We start from the raw sequence: 23,626 nt of genomic DNA on the forward strand, positions 1-23,626 counted from the left end.
TGTGTGTGTGTGTGTGTGTGTGTGTGTGTGTGTGTGTGTGTGTGTGTCTGTAGCATAGTAGCTCCCAAACGGCTGAAGTAATCTTTATGGTTTTTTATTTTTATTTGTAGGCTAAATTTAATTAATTGTCTCCGTGGACGGACTACATGCTACTCTGCCACACAGAGGCTCCCAAATTCGATTCTTGGGCCGGGATAAATATTTGTATGGCCTACATTTATTCTCGTGAGTTTGGGTGTAATTTGTGATGGTCTATGTGTGTATTTAACCGACTTCAAAAAAAAAGGAGGAGGTTCTCATTTTGGCTATATTTCTTTTGTTACGCGATTATTTCGACATTAATAAACCGATTTCGATTATTCTTTTTTGTTGGAAAAGAGGTATCAGTAGTAGTCCCATTCAAATTTGAAGAAAATATTCTATCTGTAAGGGTGGCAAATTAGCGAATGAATCCGGATTATTAAATTTCACCAACTTTCCGTAAATCGATTTCAATAAAACTTGGTCAACACCCAAAGATGTCGAAACTCAAAATCATCATGCTATTCTGTTATTTCTGTGCTATTTTTAGCTATTTGGAAAACAAATAATTTAGCGCGTGTCAAGTAAAGTTGACATGAAGTTTCCCTAAGAGGTAGAACATTTAGGAAATTTATGTATTACATATCTTCAACCGCGTCTCTGAGCTCCTTTGAACCGAACACTTAGTTCGGTTCAAAGGAGCCCAGACAACCTATCTTTCACCATAAAATATTTAGTCAAAAATCTTTTAGGAAACGAAACTATTTTTCCGAATTTAAATCGCGTATATTTGTTTTTTCAAACAAACCGGCGTTTCGGGCCTTTTACAGGTCACATAGTCACGGTTGACATTTGTTTGAAAAAACAAATATACGCGATTTAAATCCGGATAAATAGTTTCATTTCCTATGTGTAACAATCGCAAAAACCTAAGAACTCAAAAATCTTTTCTTAACAAAAACAGTCCAACGCTAACAGTAAAAATTACTAGCAAAGTATTTTACGTCTTTTTAATACTAAATAACAATATTTATTTTATTGAATAGCATGATGTTTTTACTAATATAATATTAATTTTTTTCGTGAAAATACTGCACTAGTTTGTTATTATATTATTCATTGGTTCAAAAATAGAATCCTGAGCGTAGCGAGGGCTTCAAGACACGAGACGCAAAACAACTTTGCTACCGAGCGAGACACACAACTTTTCATCTCACTATAGCGAGGAAAATGGTAGATGCAAGAAGCAGTTAAACTATAACAAGTGTTAATAAACAAAATAGTTATCGTTATCAATTAAATGTCAAGAATAATAAAACATACCAACGGATTTATATTACATAAATAATGTGCGATAAATCGCGTAGTTGAACGTGTCATTGTGTCATCGTCCATCGTCAAGTTCGAATTTCAAAAACCTTTTCCACGTTAGCGTGGAAAAAACGCTTTTGCGTGCAGATTTCTAATGAGCAAGAAAGCCTTTCTGAGCTAGTGAGGTGAAAAGGAATTTTTCTTTGTGATTGTTTGATCTTTGTGTCAATAATAATAACTAAATAACAAATTGCTTAACATTTATGTACTTACTTTCCATCTTAATTGCGCGACAAAGCGTAGGCTCAACATCAGGCATGTGTTCCAAGGGGTCTCTGAGGGAACAATTAACGATGCCCAGGCTAAACGAGTCGAACTCTTCACCACAGCGAGGGTCAAAAGCGCTGTTGCAGTCGTAGCACAGTATAGATGAGGCTGGAATTAGATATTTATTTTTTCAGGTCATAAAAAACAACGGTACCAAAGAAGCATTTTAGTATTTTTAACCGACTTCAAAAAAGGTTTTTTGTATGTATGTTACGCGATCTCTACGGCATTTGTGAACCGATTTCGATGATTCTTTTGATGGAAAGACGATACCTCAGTATTGTTCCTATTTAAATTTGAAGAAAACATTTCACCTGTAAGAGTGGCAAACTAGGGGATGGATCCGGTTTCGCGCACTTCCCGGCAACCGATTTCAATAAAACTTGGCAAATAGATGTAATTTCACGAACTTTTAAAGTCGATTTTTTTTTTGTATAAAAAAGTTATTAAAATTACACCTCACATCATTTACGTAACATTTATAGTTTGTGTAGCTTGACCTGTTGCTGAGTGAAACTTATTAAGATATCAAGTGATGGAAAGATCGTGCGCCTTTTTTTTTTTTTTTTTTTTTGGCGAACTGCCACTACGCCCGTAAGACGTAAGTTGAAAAGTCTCATGTGCCTGTAATTTCACCGGCACCCTTCCCTTTGAAACTCAGTAATACAAACATTACCGCTTATAAATAAGGTGGCAGTACTTCTCTGGGCGAACTCTTTCACAAGGAGCTCTACTGCTACTAAAATTCTCCTCTAAGAAAATATGCGCGGTTTGTTCTAAAGGAAACCAAAACTGTTTTTCTCAAGTTTTCGTTGTATTTTTGCTTCTTATTATAAGTACAATGACCAGCTTCAAGGTGATAAGGATTTATATTCGCTTTAGAGGTTTCACTAAACTTATAAATTATATTAATTTCATTAGAAAATTTTGGCATTACTCTGCGAAAATCCATGTTAATAAAAATGGAAGTAAATTAATTTACTCTACTACTCCGTGAACCCAGTAAAGGTTAAATCGTGCATAATAGCTGCGCTTATATTGAATCTTTTTTTTTTCAGTTAAATATAATTATATTGTAACACATAAATTATACATAATAAATTACAATATATTAATTCCAGCTAAATTCAAATACTGTCTTTATAATCAACTTTATTTCAAGCCCCAGCTTGAAAAGGGTGTTTTTAAATTTGTGACATATAATAATCAACCGTTTTATATGTTTATAAAACGGTTGATTATTATATGTCACAAATATTGTTATATTAGGTTATAAGTTGTAACTATACCTGTAGAGGTTACTTGTGAGAAATTAACAAGTTTATACCACGGTCGATAATACTCTACCACCAACATAAGGCTTCTTTGACGATAGTAACCTACTTTAAAACTATACAATTGGGGTAGTAAAACTTTCGATGTCAATGTTGAATACTCAGAAAAAGTGAACATGTATTGAACAAAATGGACTTTAGTCTAGATTATTGATAGATTTAATCACATGATTCAATTCAATTAAAATTTGGTAGCATTTTTTTTATTATACTAGTGACGCGGTGAACAAATCGTACAGCAGTACCACTCATACTTTTGGATCGCAAAGACTTGTGGCGTACTGCGATTCTGCCCGTCATCCTGAGACATAAATTGACAAGTCCCTTGTACCTGTCATTTCATCAGCACCCTTACCATTCAAAATTTGCTTGGCGGCAGAAATAGGTAACGTGGCAGTATTTCTCTGGACAAACTCTTTTACAAGGCGCTCTACTGCTTCTAAACCATTGTGCTTCACGGGCTCAGATGGAAACAAACTACATTATCACCTTAAACAATGTCTTATTTATTTAGATCACATTTTTTGTAGCAGTGTATCGCTTCCTCTCATGAGAAGACCCAAGGGCCAGACCTCTGTCTCCCACCTCTCCGGAAGTTAACATCTTCCGTAATGATATTCCAAAAACAAATGTAACTAAACCTAATTTTTTAAATATCTTGATAAATTATATATCTATAATATATATATAATACAAATAAAATTTAATTACGGTAATAGAATGTGCATTAAAAACCCTTCAATTCAAATTAAAACGAAGCCTTACCATTTCGCACAAAATAAAACATGCTTAACACTAAAACGATTAACAAATTAAAACACTGCATAATTTAACAAAGATAAACAAGTTTACACAATTAAAAAATACATTAACTGTGACCTATCACCCAATGGAAGGTATAACGACTGACTCAAAATTGGGTCGTAGTTATAATTGAATTACACTACAGGCTGTATGAGGTGACTTATAAAATCATAAGTAACATACCGCGTCAAATGGTTTATACGCAAAACATTTTTTTTCTTTATTTCACCTAGTGACAGAATGAAGAAGTCGTGCGCCTGGTGGTAAGTGACACGCCTGTCCATAACAATTGCAATGAGTGCCACTCAAAGCTTTATATTACAAAGATCTGAGAGGCATTGCCACTGCGCCCGTCACCCTGAGACTTAAGTTGACAAGTCCCATGTGCCTGTTATTTCACCAGAACCTGTAAAACGCAGTAATACTCACCGTTACTGTTTGGCGGCAGAAATAGATAAGGTGGCAGTACTTTTCTGGACGAACAGATGGAGCTTTATTGTTATTGTTGTCGGTTAAAATGACAAATGACATTTTAACCGACTTCTTTTTTATATGTGTATTACGCGATAACTTCGGCATTTATGAACCGATTTCGATAAGTCTTTGTTGAAAAGAGGGTACCTCGATAGTAGTTTCATTTAATTCTGAATAAAATATTCCACCTCTAAGGTTGGCAAACTAGGGAATGAATTCGGTTTCACGCACTTTCCGGTAACCGATTTCAATAAAATTTGGCAAATAGATGAAAGAAATGAAACTATTTTTCCGGATTTAAATCGCGTATATTTGTTTTTCAAACAAATCAACGTTTCGGGCTCTTTACAGGTCCCATGGTTACGGTTGACATTTGTTTGAAAAAACTAATATACGCGATTTAAATCCGGAAAAATAGTTTCATTTCCTATGTGTTACAATCGCGAAAACCTAAGAACTCGATAAATAAATGTAATTCCACGAGCTTTTGAGGTCGGTTTTTTTAGTACTGATATTATTATTATTTCAGACTATGAAATTGTGTGTCCTGTTGTATTCCGTAGATTTTTCATCATAAAAATATATCAATTCCTCTATGCTGTTTGTAACTACTAATAAAACTGAAACTCAACGCATAAGCAGCAGCATCTCCTCATCAAAAAGATCACAATTTGACCGAGGTGGTCAAAGCCAGACGTAAATAATTGAAATGCCGTCTTTTTCAAAAGATTAACTTAATACTCGTTGTCGTTATAGTTTACGTTACAATACATAATAATATATCATCGTATAGTGGTTACGGTGTAATTTACCCTAATCATATATTCCGGATTTACCATAAAGCCTCCGCGTACAATGTAATGTAAGACCTTCGTGACCTCCGTGGTCGAGTGGCTTGCAAACCGGTTTTCATGGTGTCGCCATCTCTGAAGACCCGTGTTCGATCCCGGCCGGGTTAATGTAGAACAATTAATTTTTCTTTATTGTCTCGTATCTGGGTGTTTGTGGTACAGTCGATATTTCTGATTTCCATAACACAAGTACTTTTGTTACTTACTTCGGGATCAGAGCAACCTATGTGATGTTATAAAATTGTTATTTATTTAAGACGGGTGTCAAATAATCTTTAAAACAGTCAAAGACGTAAATCATTAATAAAGGTGTATGTTGAAATGCCATGCGCAATATACAGCATCCACAATTTGCATCGAAGATTCTACCGTCAATGTTAAAATTCTTGTGACATAACCTATGATGACGTAATATACGTAGCAGTCTATGTTCCGTAGCATTCCGGAATGTTCTGCGTTTATATCAAGAATAGGTACATTCTAACATGGGAACCGGAGAAATGCGGATTGGAAATTACAAACATAAAAAAAGTTTCAACATTGAAGCCATACATTTGCATGTCGATATTGACTTTTCGATGATTATGGTACAACACTAAAGAAATCCGCCACTTGTGGTGTACAATTTTTGTTTAGTTAGACACCTGTATTATAGATATGGCAGCTCCTTTCTTTTATGTTTTTCCACCCTCTAAGCGTAGATTGTAGTGTGTACCTCGTGTAGATTCCACAACTGTCAAACCGTAGCGACATCTCTTTAAAATCGTTAAAACTAGTTCGTGTGTCTGTTTTATCGACTGAGACACTATTTTTATTTTTATTTTTTAAGGATACGCAAAATATGGTTGATGTGGTGTACGTATTAATGTCCAAACCAACGTTTCCCTGCATTTCCATCCACTTTCACACTACTTTGACTAATATAAAATAAAATTACCATTTACTCCGATTGCACTAGCTACGTTAATCAGTTATGCATTAAATGCAAAAACTAAAAACATGTTTAACACGGAAGCTATTTTTACTGTAAACATTTTATCTCTCGAGCTATTATTACAGAGAACGAAAGCTAACTAGACTAAACAATTTACTAAAAATTATACCTTGCATCATTTGCCATTCAAATTTGCACTTTAAAAGGTAACAGTGTATAAAGCTCGATGCGTAATTGAGTATAGATACCTATATTATCTCTGCTTGTTAGTTTACATAATTAAATCTGATACGTGGTACATTCCTATATTACGACATGTGGAGCAAAGTGCGTTAAGAAACAGTAAGAAACAGGGTAACACTGCAAGTGAGTTCGCTAAATGTGGGTGGGTCTTTTTAAAGTCTGATTGGTCAGTGTACTTTTTTAAAAAGAAGAGAAAGAAAAAAATGCAATTAATTTGTTTATCACAAATGAAAAAAAACGAGAAAATAGAAGAAAAACAAGGCATAATCAACACATTCAAACGTAATACATAAATAATTTCAAAACAAAATCTCCAATAAAACAAAAAAAAATGAAAAACAGAAACTATTTACATAAAAAGGGACAGTATAAAGATACTTTGTGTCGTGCACTGGCACGCGACTGCGCGGTAGCTAAAAATATTAAAATAAAAACTTTTAAAAATCTTATAGCTTTTGGGTCGTTATTATTATTATTTTTTATAAATATGTCAAATTTATGCATTAATGATTATTACTCATTAGATGCAATTAATATCACGAACGAATTTGAATTTAATAAAGGAAATCAATAACTTTTAGTACATTATCACTTATACGTCGCTGCTTTTTAAGAACGTGATAAATTTTATTATAAATAAGACATTGAGCTTCCTTTAGTTGAAATAACCTCCTAAAAATACTGGGCTGACCATAAGATGCGTCAGCCTGCACGCTTTTTGAACCATCTCCCTTTCTAATTAGACTTTTCGAGATTTCGCTGTTCGAGAAAAACAATAACAACAATAATCGCTATGCTCAACCGCCATAGGAAGCGGAAACCAAAATTGAACTTTATAAACATCTGTTTACCTTATAATATTACAAATGATGTATAATACAACATGTATTGGATTTATTTACTATTCATGAACAATATTTCTAAATAAATTGTATTTATTATAAAAAGACCGCACTGCATTTTGTCGAATGGATTGTAGAAAATTCACGGAAATTAAAACAGCGATTACGGTAACTCGTTACGTAACTCACGCGCATCTTAGCCTCCGCTGTGCAACAACATTGATATAAAGCTCACCTGGAAAAGATAATCCACACTTTGACATAATTTCGCACAAAAAATCGTTTCTTATACTTTCATTAATTAAACCACATGATAATTCATAGTAATTGTTCGTCCCGTCACTAGATATATAAAAAAAATTTGATATAACCACCACACTCTTCTTTATTGCGCATCCAGAGTTTACTTGGTACTTGGTGTAACGGGCTGGTGTCCGCAACTCGACGTCAAGGCGCCAAGGCTATTTTGCGTGTATCCAGAGTTTAAGCCACAGCTTATTTAGCTGCTAGTGGCAAAATGAAAGAAAAAAAAAACTAAGCATACTTAAAAAAGAATACGATACAAAATTCGTGAATTAAAACAAAATTATGGATTTTAATGTCTTTGTAATTTCACGAATTAGGAAGCCACTTTCACCTCATTTTTAAAAGTGAAGTGGTGGTCCGAGTTCGCAATGAAAGATTGTCCACACACTCAATTGTGCTTGACAAGGTCAAAGGGTCTTTCCCAATGACATTTTAATGATTTTACACAACACTTGATTGTTAGTTAACGTACACGCGTAAACTCTGTTCATCGCCACTGAGAAATATTTGTTTAGAGAACCAGGTGGGATCTTAACACACAGAGCATAATAAAACATGTCCATTCGATATTTTGTTTAATCAACCAGGGAGATCTTCTACTTACTACCTTACATTTGTCATAACTTACGTTTTCTATCCACATACATCATATTGAGCTTGATTGGCAAGAGGTCCTTTATAAATCCGTAGACTCTGCAGTTGTGCATTAATTCTCTTCTGTACGACGCCCTTTTAACAAAAGTGTCTAATAGCGTTCTGAACTGAGACCCTACTTTACTACTTACTTACTATTGGTATTTTTTTATTATAAGATTCAAGAACAAGTGGTTTAAAAAAAGTTAAATTCAGGATTTTATTACAAAACATTAATACATATTTGCAACAAGATTGTGGTACGCTCATACATACCACTCGATTTGCAATAGTATTACTTCTTGCAGCAGCTTTACATCGGTGTAATAACATTTTTTGTATAGTCGCTCAGCGCCGCACATCTAGGTCAAGTTTACAGCTCGCAATATGACCCAGATAACTGTGGGTCATTTTTAGACTAATCAAGCATTATTTTTATATTAGAACAATATGCTTATTGTAAAAGGGGTTTTTTATACATGTGCAACTATATCTATTCAGGTTTTTATGATAAAAGATGTCTTCAGATTAAAATTGAAAACTTATAATTTTCTTTTAGTTTTCCATGCCACGTTTACGAAACCACGCAGTTTTCGTCTTTTTATTGCATAGAGCGTAAGTAAAATTGAATTTTCCACTTTCAGCTGTATAGCAAACTCTTAAACAATATTATTTAACAATTATAATAAAAATTATATCTAGAACAGTTTAGTAGAACTCCTTGTGAAATAGCTCGTCCAGGGAAGTACTACCGCCTTACCTATATCTGTAACGGTGCTAGTGAAAACACAGGCACATGGGATTTGTCAACTTACGTCTCAAGGTGACGGGGGCAATGCAGGTGCCCTTCAGGTCTTCGTGATTTAAAGCTCTGAGCAGCATTGCAATTGCAAAACTGAGCACAGCTTTCTCCTAAGAAAGGGGTTTAGATCTTATTACGTTTGTCCAATGCAGGCTGGGTACTTTACACGTTTAACCGTCCGAACCAATGTTTTCATTCCCATTCAGAACCCGGTTTCAAATTTTCTTTGCTTGTGTGGTACATCATTATCAGCTTACGGATTCCATGAAGTAACCAATTATTCATTAATCAAGTGAATTGTACTCAGTAACTATGTAAATGAGTACATTATGCCAAATGGCAAGAAACTTACGCAACTGTTTTATATAATCTTAATTAAATTACTTAAATAGCTTCGGTGCATTATTGGGTAACTTTTTTTTAACAATTATAGAGAAATTATTTCATTTTTTTTATTTTCCTCTACTCGTTGTAAAATGACATAGTCGATGCCATAGAAACTTTATAAGTAAGATTCTATAAATATTTCCGTAGTTATAAAGCTAAGAATAAAATCTGTACATTACAGTAAACCCAGCATTACATAAGATAAAAAACCGAATGTCCGACTGTTTCCGTGACACATTCTTATTGCGCAGGAGTTTATCAATCAGAGCAGGTTAGCTTCCGCAATAGCTTTCTCTGCACCAAGCTCGCGCATGCCCACGCCTTGCATCTTCTTATGTGTTGACTAAACAAATAGTATATTGGGTTAAATAGTTATTTCTTCTGAAAGAGGCAGATAAACGAAATTTGAATTCTATCCTGGAGAACCAACAACTGACAACAATTATTAAAAACGAATCATTTGATAATAATAAAGGTTTTCTTTATACATTGTACATTTTGCCATTGGCATACTACTCTTTCTATTGGAAAAGAAATCCACTCCAGAACACTACCCAGAACACCCTAACTAGAAATAATTTAAATAAGTTCATTTGAAGAATAAGTCCTATTGGAAATCGAATCCGAGACCTCCTCATCCAACGCTCATAGTACAAACGTAAAACCCCGACGATCTCGTCATGTTATTGTTTTAACTTGTGCACTATCACTAAACAGGCTTAACAATGTTTTTAGCAGCAGTAGAGCGCCTTGTGAAAGAGCTTTACTATTTCTGCTGCCAAGCAGTAATGTGAGAATTATTGCGTTTCGGTTTTAAAGGGTAATAAGAGTGGTGGTAAAATTGCAGACACATGGGACTTATGTCTCAGCACAGTGCACCTCAGATCCTTGCAATTTAAAGCTCTGACTGGTATTGCAACTGCTATGGACAGGCGTGTCGCTTACGTAAGACTTTGTTCCTGCACTTACTATCATAAAAAAAAACAATTGTCAACCATTTTTTTAGTCTTTCGATGTTTGTTATAATATTTATAACAAACTAGTGTAATAATTAAAAAAAAAAAATATAGTAGTAAAACACCGTGACATACAATGAATTTAAAAATTACAATTATTAAAGCGACATCTACAGTCAGCGATGATAGCTGTAAACAACCTCTCTGAGCGAAGAAATACATTTCTCACAGATGGCACACACACACACACAGATGGTACGGCAAAAAAGTCGTTAAAAATCAACAACAAAGATCTGCAACAAGCACATAGAAAAATTCGTAAAGTCTGTTGGTTCGTTCTGTGGCTTAGTTGGCAGAGCATCTGGCACGGATTGTCTGAGGGTTGCTGGTTCGAATCCCACCGGACTAACTTCATTTGTCGTTGTATTTCTAGAAAGTTCTTTAGTTCGAGTTTTAAAAATTGCTTAACCTTCATTTGTTTTTAGTGTTTAACAATAGGGTGGTAAATCTAGCAGTTGTCCGTAATGTGTAAGTAAAATTGCCAGAGACTTTACCAGTACTGACTATTAAAACAAGTGGGAAAAGAAATATCGAAGGCGCCATATACCGTAAACTTGGTATAATAAACCAACATCTACTAAATGACAGCTTTTTTTTTGACATTGACATGACAGTTTATAATTTCACGTATAATAATTTGTTTCATGTAGTTCATATTATTTTTATGACTTTCATGTGATAAAATCCCGTCACAATACGTCGTCGGTGTTTTGTCGAAAAGGCGTAATCGTGACTGTTTTAAAATATGTACATCCTGTTTTAATTTCAACTTTAAAACATAAACTTAATTCAAAACAAAATAATGATATTTTAAAACTAGACGTAAATATTTTAAAATAGTCGTTAAAACCTAAAACATACTCCTTAAATAATTTTCGATAGTGTTGTTACATTCATGATTATTACATCAAATTACCATCAATGTCATATGTGTCTCATTTACCAATCTGGCCAGTGTCGTCAGTTGCTGGAACTAGGGCATGACAGAGACAAAAGAAATTGCAATTTTGACTTTGTTTCCTAAATTTCTACGCACGCACTAGCATAATAATCGCAATTGTTTCGACGATTATCAATCTTCACTCATGTCACGTTTGTTTTTACCTTTATCATTGACGCAACACAAGGTGCAACATTCCGAATATTCTTTATTTGCTCTTTTGTGAATGTTAAGTGCTATTTGCCGTATATTTATTTGATTTTATTTATAGTTAGTAGTGAAACTATCGGATGTAAATCGCGTATATTTGTTTTTTTTTCAAACAAATCGACCGACTTCATTTGTTGTTGTATATTTTGTTGTTGTATTGTATATATATTGTGGTATTTCCATTGACATACCATCTCTTGTTCGTTACACAGTGAATTTATAATTTTTAACCGACTTCGAAAAAGGACGAGGTTCTCAATAGGACTGTACTTGTTTTTGTGATGTTCCGCGATTACTCCATCACTGAGTTTGTGAACCGATTTCGATGATTCTTTTTTTGTTTGAAAGATGTATGTGGTCGCATCCAAATTTAGAGAAAATATTTCAATTCTAAGGGTGGCAAAATAGGGTTGAATCCGGTTTATTGGATTGCACCTACTTTCTGTTAACCAATTTCAATAAAACTTGGAAAATAGATTTCATTCCACAAACTTTTGAAGCGAGTACTTTTTAATATAAAGTTATAATTATACTTATTATGTATACTAGGATATTATGCATGTATGTTAAAACTGATATAACCCCGTCACCTCACTGTTTAATTTACTACACTAAAATACCTGATTGATGTAAACAAGATCGTATTTATGGTGATCACATAATTTTCATCACACAACAAGCACAATGACTGAAGCAACTCTTTTAAGTAATGTATTTAATCGTATTGTGATTGATTACACTAAGAAGTTTGATAAAATAACTTTATTAAAGTCCAATAACAACTGACAGATATGAATTTATCCACGAAATTTAATTTTTGAAATTTTGTTCACAGGTTTCCATGAAGCAATAGGCGAAACAATAGCTCTGTCCGTAGCTTCACCGCGTCACCTACAAACCTTGGGTCTCGTCCAACGCTCCGTTGACGACACAGCTCACGATATTAACTACCTATTCACGCAAGCCATGGACAAGCTTGCGTTCTTGCCCTTCTCGCTGGTCATGGATAAATGGCGATGGGATGTCTTTACTGGAAATGTCAGGAAAGAACAGTACAACTGTCATTGGTGGAGTTTAAGGTAAATCGCATTTTTATTTTCTATTCTGTAGAGACCTAGTCATTGGAATTAAAAAACCTTAATATTATGGGTCAGCACGAGTGAGGCGATTTCCATAATCAATCTTAAAAAAGGTAATTTTTAAGTTTATTGAATGTCACAATGTTTGACCACCATGGTATTAAATTATTTTTCAAAGATCGACTACTTGGAACAAATTATTTCAATTCGGCTGGGTTCGAACCAACGTCTTCCAGCAAACCGTGCCAACTAAGCCACAGGACGAACTAACGGACCTTACGAATTCGTGTGAAATCTATTTCTTCGCTCAGCTTCGTTTAAAGAAGTTATTAGACCATCTTCCACCCTTATGGCATAGTGTAACAATAAGACAATTTGGAAACTCTGTAGAAATGTTGCAGCGCGACTTGTACGTGTGCACGTCCGTCACTTGCCGTGTACTGATGCACACATTCGTATGATTTGGCGGTGCACTCGCATTGCATAACGCGGGTCGTCACACGCGCCATTCATTACAGAATTGAAGCGCTCGCTCTGTGTTTAAAAAAATGACAGCAAATAGAAAACGTGTTTATTGTTGTGTTTGTGGCCATTTGAATAAGATTGCGTAAAATTCAGCATTTTATTTCTATTTCATAATCATACTCATAATCGAGATACTAATCCGCGTTCCTGGTTTGAAAATTCAGTACTTACATATTTGACAAAAGTTATTTAAATATAACGCGTGCATATTGTGATGAACACCTTTACTTTTCCAAATAGTCTTACAATCTGTAGGTACTAAAATAATGCTGTGGCAACCCTACGCTCAGATCGGTAACACTTCCATCGCGAACAGGCGTGGCGGGAGTTGCCATAATTTGTCTTATTATGGGGTATCTGCCTTTAGACGTATGTTGCGAAACCAATGCGCGCTATCATCTGTGAATACCAGTTTCTCTCTATCTCGCTTGGTGTTCTTAAGTCTTAACCACTTAAGAAATGTTAATAAACCGGATTGAACGATTGCGGTAGTCAGTCAGACGTTGACTGATTCTATCAATTGGAGTGACTGATAGTTATTCCGTAATCTTATATTTGTTCATTGTCCTAATATGGTTAAACGAATACTTGCTGAACAGCTGCAATCTGATATTGTGCTAAAAACTTTATTATACAGATTAATAACACCATGTAACAAAAACCAGGTTTTTTTAATAAAGAAAAATCCATAGGAGACGGGAATTTAAACTAGATCAAGAGACCTGTGTCTTAGGCTTCCAAGCTCCGCAACTCCACTTAGTGTAACTTAACCTAACCAGTTCAAAACCGAGACACTTAATTTAAATGTCTGCGTACTAAAATCTAATTACATTAATTATCACTTAGATAACTTTCTCACCCAGGTAACAGCCGATGCAATATTATGCTATCTGACATAAGAGATATGCCTCGATGGGCCTGCTTCGTAGAAATTCTAGGCCATTGAATTATTTGATGATGAGCATGTATGTGAAAAAAATCTTTATTTGCTGTCGTAATTTTATTTTTTAAGGCCGTAAATTTTCTTTTTATAAATAATTATAATAAAGTAGCTTCATTTCCAATTCACAAAAATTTAACACTTTTTTAAAGTATTTTCGAACACTAACAATGCAAAATTATTTTGTATCTATTTTTCTTAAGCTTTTATTGCATATGCATTTTAATATAATATTATTCATGTTCAAATGAACAAATGAAGTAGAACTGTTGAAATAAGTCAGTATTCAAAATTGAGGTCGACGATCGGCCTTGACTCGCTAACTGATGGTATAGTAATGGGTTCAAATCTCGAAAGCAAAAGTGATGTGCGTAATACAGGTAATGCGTTTGACCGAAATGATTCAAGGTATTGAGTAATTGTGTTATATTTTGGCAATTAAAAAGTACAGAAGACTTCGTATGTACGTGAAAGTAGAGACGAAAGGTACAGGAAAAAATATAATGAATTAAAAATAACTTAGATAGGTTAATTTTCTTTACTACTTATTATATTTTATTTTGTCATATTTACTAAATATGACAAATTTCTACTTCACTTTAAAAAGGAAATATAAATTTTATTTCGAAAGTATTTTATTTAGAAAATGTTATTTCTTGGTTTTCATCGCTTTATTATTATATACGATGTAAGCGATTCTTCGATTCTTCTGTATGTAATTCGTAGATTATAAGCATACCTATGTATACTCATTGTACAATATTACTCTAATAATAACCTAACCTCCGGTTAAAAAAACCGACCTTAAAAGTCATTCATTCCCTAGTTTGCCACTCTTAGAGGTGGAATATTTTCTTGAAATTTAAATGGGACCACATCTGAGGTACCATCTTTGAACAGAAAAAGAATCATCAAAATTGGTTCACAAATGGCGGAGTTATCGCGTAACATACATACAGAAAAACATACAGACGAATTGAGAACCTCCTCCTTTTTTGGAAGTCGGTTAAAAACGAAAATATGTATAAAGTCGTTTCCCAATACTTGAAATTTTAATTATAATTCGTTATTTTTTCTGTTTCATAATTTATATTTCAGACAATTTCACTAGAATCGTTTTATAAAGTGTTTGCCCTCGATTGAAGCGAATTGCATGTTTTAATGGCCACAAAATAACAGTTCATATACCATTAATTAACAATCTACAAGTAAGAAAATGTATTTAAAAGAAAGAAAGACATTTTGTCACCGATACGGCCTCAATGAAAAAAGGAATTTTAGCAAGCAAAGGAGATAATTAAGCTCACGGGTCAAATTAAAAGGAACGAGATCACAATCGACTATTTTGTATTATTATCAATTGGTTCAAAGTGGGCAACTGCCTTTGCTACGTGTTAATGGGTAATTTACAAGTTAGTTTTGTCTACCTTATTTTGGTGGCAATTTTTATTATTTGAATATTATAGAATATTGTCATGAAGTATTATTTAATATTGAAATGAGTATCCTGAAATATGATTTCATATTTCACAATAAAGTACTCGATTACTTAAAAATTGCCACCGTAATTAGGTATAGAAAACTAACCTGAAAATTACCCTTATATTTAATTGATTTTGACTGTTTTCGACCACATCAACTCTGATGTTGTTGATGTTGGTGTGTTTTAAATTGTAAGTAATACAAAAATCTAACTAATTAAAAACCAATTCCCTCAAGGTTGACCTTGAGGGAATTGGTGAGTGGACTTGAGTCCAGACGGATGGCTGGACTTGAGTTCAGACGGATGGCTGGACTTGAACCAACGATATTTTCGCCTAATGCGGGCTGTCGCTCTCCAAACTGAGCTACAGAACGGGTCAGCAGACCTAATATATAACTATAATACGCTCCCACGCAGAGGTCCCAGGTTCGATTCCCGGGCCGGGAGAAATATTTATATGGCCTACATTTATTTCTCTCGTGAGTTTGGGTGTAATTTGGGTTTGTCTATGTGTGTGTCCATGGCACCCGCGACCCAGGGTTTCCCTAGTGCGGGGCTATGTTGAGTGTGTGCGTATTCATGAATTTCTTACATGCTTGCTGCAAACTTCTCTTGCTGCAGATCTTTGTTTTCTGGTTTTAACGGCTTATTTGCCGTAGCGCCACCTGAGAGAAAACCATGATTTTTTTTAATAACATATCCGTTTAAACAACGTGCCCGTGAGCACGCCATCAAAGTGGTGGTAGCTGATCGCCGCAGGTTGTCGGGCTGGATTGAACTTTTTAACGCACTTTTTACTTTAATACGGGTATCAGGATGGTAAATGAAATCCATGGACACTGTCCAGGAAACCCAGGCTTAATGCAAACTAGAAACCTAAAAAAATATTTCCTTCAGTCACCAAGGTTGTAGAACTTTAGACCACTGTGTGTGTTGGAACGGATAAGTGGTGTATCTGGTGATAAACGACACGCCTGTCCATGACAGTTGCAGAGCTACTCAAAGCTTTAAATCCCAAAGATTTGAGGTTTACTGCCGCTACGCCTGTCACCCTCAGACTTATTGACAATTCCCATGTGCCTAATTTCATCAACACCCTTACCTTTCCAAACCAATTTTTTACAGACAGATTCATTGTATCAAAAATTAAACCGACTTTGACTGGTTCATTGTGGGCTAACATCGAGACTTGTCAATTTGAACATATTGCTCAACGTATTAATAAAACAAGTACGATTACTAAAGATAAAAATTACATATACATTGACAGACTAACCCGATTTCTTATATTAATTAAGACCGCGGTTTAAACCAGCAATTGCGTAGTTAAATATCCTTTTTAAAAACATTTTACCGTGCGGTTACATTGAAAACTTTGCATGTTACCTCTTTTGATCGTACATGTACGTGCAATCGAATACAATGAACATTTTATGACACGAGTCCGTTTCAAATGTAGGCTGAACGTTCACAATCTTATACACTTATGTTATTAAAAGTTTCGATTTTTACTGATAATTAAAAAGCTATTTCTAAAGTTATGAGGGTCAATCTCGATTCTCTGTCAAATTTCTGTAGTAATTTTGATTATGTAAGTGTTCTTATATGTTTTCGTTTAATATTAAATAATACTTATATAAAAACATAAATAGATGGATGAAACCTTTAATATGGAAGATATTTTAAAGACACGGGCACACACAAGAATATGAAATATTTAAAAGAAAAACAGACGCAAACCAAAAATTATGATTGACAGTGAAAATAAACAAAAAAAAATATCATCATCATCCACAGCCCGACTTCACTTACTTCTGGGTATAGGCCTCCTATAATTAGTGTCATTCACCTCGACCCTGTGCTACTCGCGACTATCTATGGTTCGCAATTTTGACGATGTCGTCCACCCATCTCGCTACACTCGCTTTTTTGACATATGAACATAGAAAACAGCTTATACCTAGTGAGATAACAATAGGTTCTAGTAAAGAGATCTTAGGTCAGTGCGACTTTTGCCAAAAAGCACTGGTTTTCTGCTATCACTTTTGGGGCAGCACGATAAATAATAAAACGTGTAATGTGTATTTAGGTGTTTAGAAAGAAAGAAAGAAAAGTAGTTTATTTGGTAACCTTATGACAAAATATATATAACAGAATGATAACTAAAAATAAAATAACCTTGGGATAAAACGCAAAATAAAAGAATTATGTTTAAAAGTTACCAAAATGCTTTTTGTAACAACGTCTCATTACGCTGGTTTTCAGTGAATAAATTATCAAGGATGATGTCGCTTCGTCCAAGCAGATAAAAAAAAACAAAAAAAAATACAATAGATTGAACTAGGCGTAAATCAAAATGAAATGAAAATCAAAATTAAAAACGTAAAAATGTAAAAGTAAAAGTTTATATATATATATATATAAACTTTTACTTTTACTTTACTTTTTTACTTTTATATATAAACTAATATTTCATGATAACAAAATGGATTGAAAAGAAATCAAACAGGAAGTTTTGAAAAAAGGTTGGAGAGAAAAGAAATCTTTTAAAATACAATAGAGAACAGAATGGAGAAAATATTTGAACATTTGTCACGTAATTACGAATTTGTAAGAGTGATAATTGAGGGGAGGATAGACAGGATAAGTTTGGAAGATCAAGAATGGCGTATATTGAACAAACAAAAAAGAAGATCAAAGTGAACAGCTGTAATGAGGTCAAGGGGCTGGCTATGAAGTGGAAGCGGCTACACTAACATGGCTCTTAAATACGGTGATGATGATAACATACTCGAATGCTTAAATAATAAAAATTGCAACGGGAATTAGGTACTGAATACACCGACAATAACCGAAAAATGATTTCTTCAACTATCAACCCAATATGAATCATTGAGATGATATCACAACTTCGTGGAAGAAATTTCCTATGCGACATACGTTGTGTTATTGTTTATTAATTAAATTACACGTGACGTTTTCCTACCATGTAAAATATCCGTTTAAACACCTATTCAAAGATCTGTAATAAACACAGAGAAATTCGTTAGATCTAAGAACCGACTCGTTTTGTAGCTCAGTTGCTTAAGCACGCATGGCAAGAGACGCTGGTTCAATCAGATTGAATCATTGTATCAATAATAATATATTTTATTGCTGTCACAATAAGAACAAGATCATCAACCTATTTATTCTGGGCACATATCTCCAATAAGGAGAGAGTACATCAAGTTTCTTTACGACGTTTTCCCTCATTGTTAGTGAGAGGCATTAAATATCCACAAACATAAATTAGATATTAATATCGGTACATTCCATTAAAGGGAATCGAACTGTTGAGCTCCCAATTGACTAAAAACCTCCCACTGGGTTACCACCGCTCTCTTAAAAGTGTTTTTTTAGGACACTAATGGTATTTTTCTACACAGGGAGCAGTATCAAGGCATCAAGCCACCAGTATTGCGATCGGAGCTGGACTTCGACCCAGGTGCAAAATACCACATTCCTGCCAACATACCCTACATAAGGTAAGACTACAAAGTCAAAGTCAAAGTCAAAGTCAAATAATAATTTATTCCATAGGTAATATTTTTATACTTGAAAACGTAATTTTTTAGGCTATTGCTCGATCACTACGCTGACCTCCCTGAGAAGAATGAGCAAGAAACTCTTTAAATGCTATGGAATACATTTTGAATCATAATTGTGTGGAATCTAGACTCTTGTTGTCTTTCCATACATCTTTATCTAACACATACTCTTCAATTTTATAATATGACTTTTCAATTAAAATACTTTTAAAGTAAGTTTTAAACTTAGGAAATGATAATCTTAATATATAATCGTATTGTAAAAACGTAAACAGTTCCCCATAAAACAATCGTTTACCTTAGTTAAACGAAATCGTGCTAAAGTTAATATTATGGATATCTTGTTTCTTAATGACATTATGTACATTTTTTATATTTTTTTAAATATATTTTACAAAAGTACACAACAGCTAATCCAAACTAATATTATAAATGCAAAAATAACTCTGTCTGTTAAGTTTTCATACCTAAGCCTAAAAACCAAGTTGGATGAATTTCAATAAAGAGGTAAATGGGACCTAGGACAAGGAAGATCTACTTTTTGTCACAAAAATAAAGTTTGAAGCGGGTGAAATAGGGAATGAAAGTTTGTATGGAAAACCAATCATTTCTCCAGTAATAGGCTACGCGAAGTATTTATTCTACGCATACGAAGCCGCGGGCACCAGCTACTATTATATAATCTACAAATAGGCACTACAATAGGCAATTATGAGGTATTAAACCTATTACAGAAGATTTATAGTGTCTACTAAAGACATTAAATTGGTAAAGCCACGCTTTGCAGACACAGTTGAGTATATAACAAGGAACCACACGGCACGATTCTAAAATACTATTCGATACAGACACTCAATCTATTGGAATAGAACACTAACCGGTTACAAGCGAGGCATTAGAAAATAGTTTACGTAAAACAGACCGCGGCGAAGTTGTTCAAGGAATTTGCGGAAAAAGGATTGTTGTGGTAGTTACTGAACGTTCTTTATGAATATAGATGTTTATATCTCAATATATAATTAGATAGGACATAAGAATTTGGGTGCATACTCATTTATTTATTTAGACAGGTAAAAATTCAGTAAAAAGTAATATTTAAATATTTGAAACTAAAACATGTATAAAATTGAATCAATGCGCCAAGGTGCCCAAGATGATAATACGTTGGCAAAGCAGCTACCGGCTGTTGAGTTTCCCAGGCGGCGTATTAATTTTTTTGATAAAATTTTGATAAGTTTTCGACTTCAAAGGGTACATGCAATTGTATTCGTTATAATATTATCTTATCATTGTGTTAATTTTTACGTTCTTCTTTAATGTTTACGTCACCCAAAATTTACTATTTTAGTATTTGATTAGAAATGAAAGTAATAAAGTTTATCAACGTATTCAAGAAAGGTAATATGATAGTTTGAAATTGACAAATTTAAAATAGAAAAAGCTACTATAAACGTTGTTGTTAATAAAACCGTTTTGCCGGCTAACCCAATGAATCCGCATAGAGCTTACGTTGCGTATATTACATAAAACATTACGTAATGCTTTTAGTACTGTAGACGTTTTCCAAACAATTTTGTAATTATGAATGGAAAATTAATGTTCTATTGCGTGAGATAATTTGGGCTATACTCGAATAAAATTTTACGTATTTTTAAGTGGATATTTTACTGAACTCTATCAAGATATTTAATTGACGGTAAGTCTGTTGTTATTTAACTCTTTAACGTATATTCACTTATGTTTCTTTCTGACAGTATCTTCACTTGCTAGTGAAGTGCTAATCGTAACAAATAAATCGGAGATATTTATGCGTTAATTTATCTTAAGTAATGGTTTTTAAACAAAAAGAGAGTTTTACTTATTTATCACGTTTTTTAATACTTTTGGTACTATTTACATTGTATATACAACACAGTCCAGAGGTAAAAAACAAAAAACAATACTTAGCGCAAACTATACACGAGTTAACATTTAAAGCTAAAATGAAATTATAAAAGAGATCAGTTCTGTTTAATGATGGTACTCCTCATGTCCACCTTCATGTCCTCCGAAATCGTGACCCTCGTAACCCCCTTCACCTCCCCCAAAGCTCCCTCCATAATCCTCGCTGTGAGAGATCTCGTGATGCTCCTGTTGGGGGATCTCGACATGTTCCTCATGATGGTGCTCCTTTTCGACTATTGGCACTGGCACCTTCACTGGGTAGGGCACGTGCTTTTCAACGTGGTAGGGCACGTGTTTTTCAATATGGACCGGGTAAGGTCTTTCAACTGGAATCTTCACTGGAACTGGCACTTTCTTCTCCACTGGGTAGGGAATGACCTTCTCTACTGGATAAGGAGCTGGTACTGGCACTTTGACAGGCACTGGCACAGGCTTGTCAACGTGGACAGGCACTGGGTTGTCATAGGGTACCTTGACTGGGTAGGGTACTTCCTTCTCAACTGGGTAAGGTACAGGCTTCTCTACGTGTACGGGTACTGGTTTCTCAACATGAACAGGCACAGGTCGGTCAACAGGGACCTTGACAGGGTAGTGTATGGTCTTCTCAACTGGATAAGGTACATGCACCTTGACTGGGATTTTGACTGGGAAGTGCACAATCTTCTCAACAGGGTAGGGTTGAGGTACATGCACTTTCACGGGGTAAGGGATGTGCTTCTCGACTGGGTAGGGAACTTTCTCGTAAACTTTTACTGGGACAGGCCTATCAACATGCACTTTGACTGGTACGGGTACATGCTTGGTCACGGGGTAAGGTTTAGGGATATACTCAGGTACTTTGATGATCTCCTTGACCGGGAAATGAATAGTTTTGTAGACTGGGTACGGGTGTGGGACGGGCACCTTCACAGGTACTGGCACGTGTTTCTCAACAGGCACATGGACGTGCTTCTCCACAGGGTAGGGAACTTCTACTTTCTTCACCGTGGTGATAGTTTTCTCGTGATGTTCTTCTATTTGATGGCCATGGCCTTCATATCCCCCGAAGCCTCCGCCGCCGCCGCCGTGATCACCACCGCCAAAATCTTGATGGTCTCCTCCGTAGCCACCGCCACCGTAACCCAAGTCGGACAGACCTCTTTTCTCGTGTTTTTTGCTTTCTTCAACTGGCTTTGCTTCAGCCTTTGTGTTCTCCGCCTTTTCCTCTGCCGTGGCCAGGCTTATAGCCACGGCCAGGAACAAGGTAGACCTCTGTAATCCGAAAATTATATACTTGTGAAAATATTGTCTAAATGTACGGTATAATATAGAAAACAAAATGATAATCGCACCGCAAATCAGAAGCCCAATTATAGAGATCTCTGATGGAGATTTCACTTTCACATTGCACTGAAATTATAATCCCATGAAAGTTGGAATCACCGTTTAACAAAAACTGGGCACAATTAGGCTTCTGTTTTACACTAGTCGATTCACTGTCCAATGATAACTGTTCACTGCACTTCCTGTGGGCACATTTTTTTTAATTCGTGTATAGGTGTATATTTTTTTACTAACCATAAGCTTCATCTTCGCTTTACTTGTTGTTAAGCGAGTGTTGCGCTGGAGTGTGGTGTATACAACTCCGTTCTCGGATTATATACTGCGTGTAAGTAGTTTCGTAGATCTATGTTGCAAACACTTTCGCTCGTAGTGACTCCCGCTTTCGATGTGTGCGTGTTATTTTTTTTTAATATGAGGGCAAGTTTTAAGTAACCCAGTTTGGAGAAGATCATTTAATTGCATGGAATTTGTAACAGTATATTGCAATACATTGCTACATGAAATCAACAGTGGCAACACTAGTTCTTTTTTAGATTTAAAGAACTGGATATTATTTAGGTAATTGCACGTATCGCAAGCAAAAACGTATGTGATAACATTATAATAAAATATCTATTTATATATTACTTCCTTGAACTTTTCCGTTTTTCAAAAGGCTTTAATTTTGTTTTGTAAGAAAAATAAATTCCGAAATAAAGCCTTGCCGCTCGACCCGCGCTATATAATTTAGCACGGGAAAAATGTTTTTCGAGCTGGAGTAGTATCGGCTCTTAAGGAACATGATAGCTTGCAATAATAACAATATACAAAGACATATTAAGGAATTGCAATGTAATGTTGTTTGACATTATATAAACTTACGACTAATCAATCTACGTCTGAAATAAATCAGTCTATAGTAACTTATACAAAATTTAAATACACATATAAAACAAAATAAAATTGTAGCACCGCAACTCGACAAATATTTTAACACGAAATAATTTAATAACCTCGTCTTGCCGATAGATGGCGTTGGGATCAAAGTAGAATACGCTATAGGAGTGTTCATTAAATTACCTTATAACCTGTAAAAGGAAATTATCGAACGTCATACGAGTCTTCAGCTCTTCTGAATATCAAGGCCAACTGCAATGTCCTTCAGGAAAAAAATTATTTTTTTGTTTGTAATAGCACTCCAGTGTTTCCACCTCCGCTGACATACTTGGATGAAAGCTCATAAATTCGTCGTTCATTACCATCGATCACCGGCTGCCTCGTCAGACGGTTAGCTGATTATGTCTCTGTCTTCTCTGTCATCTTTCACC

The 23,626-nt window shown here is 34.7% G+C and overlaps 3 protein-coding genes across 3 annotated transcripts in view; 1 reads left to right on the forward strand and 2 right to left on the reverse strand.

Moving 5' to 3' along the window:
- The window catches only part of LOC113232097, a 5,165-nt gene extending 1,350 nt beyond the window's left edge, over window positions 1-3,815 (reverse strand). The window contains exons 1-2 of the mRNA XM_026466730.1: window positions 3,759-3,815; window positions 1,606-1,767 (exon numbers count right to left, since the gene is read on the reverse strand). Of these exons, the coding sequence (XP_026322515.1) occupies window positions 1,606-1,767; window positions 3,759-3,780 (184 nt within the window). The 5' untranslated portion in view covers window positions 3,781-3,815. The remainder of the gene's footprint in view (window positions 1-1,605; window positions 1,768-3,758) is intronic.
- Window positions 1-18,993, forward strand: part of LOC113232049 (angiotensin-converting enzyme-like) — a 178,257-nt gene extending 159,264 nt beyond the window's left edge. Inside the window, exons 32-33 of the mRNA XM_026466673.1 lie at window positions 12,271-12,514; window positions 18,891-18,993. Of these exons, the coding sequence (XP_026322458.1) occupies window positions 12,271-12,514; window positions 18,891-18,993 (347 nt within the window). The remainder of the gene's footprint in view (window positions 1-12,270; window positions 12,515-18,890) is intronic.
- A 1,918-nt stretch (window positions 18,994-20,911) lies between these two features.
- Window positions 20,912-22,604, reverse strand: LOC113232093 (proline-rich protein 4-like). Its single transcript, XM_026466727.1, has 2 exons — window positions 22,554-22,604; window positions 20,912-22,247 (listed from the first exon to the last, which is right to left on the reverse strand). Exons 1-2 carry the CDS (start codon window positions 22,563-22,565, stop codon window positions 21,063-21,065), a joined length of 1,197 nt encoding a protein of 398 aa, XP_026322512.1. The 5' UTR covers window positions 22,566-22,604; the 3' UTR covers window positions 20,912-21,062.
- Between the last annotated feature and the right edge of the window lie 1,022 nt (window positions 22,605-23,626).

This window comes from Hyposmocoma kahamanoa, unplaced genomic scaffold (genome assembly GCF_003589595.1).
Source record: "Hyposmocoma kahamanoa isolate Upper Pololo Valley unplaced genomic scaffold, ASM358959v1 66, whole genome shotgun sequence".
Taxonomy (NCBI): domain Eukaryota; kingdom Metazoa; phylum Arthropoda; class Insecta; order Lepidoptera; family Cosmopterigidae; genus Hyposmocoma; species Hyposmocoma kahamanoa.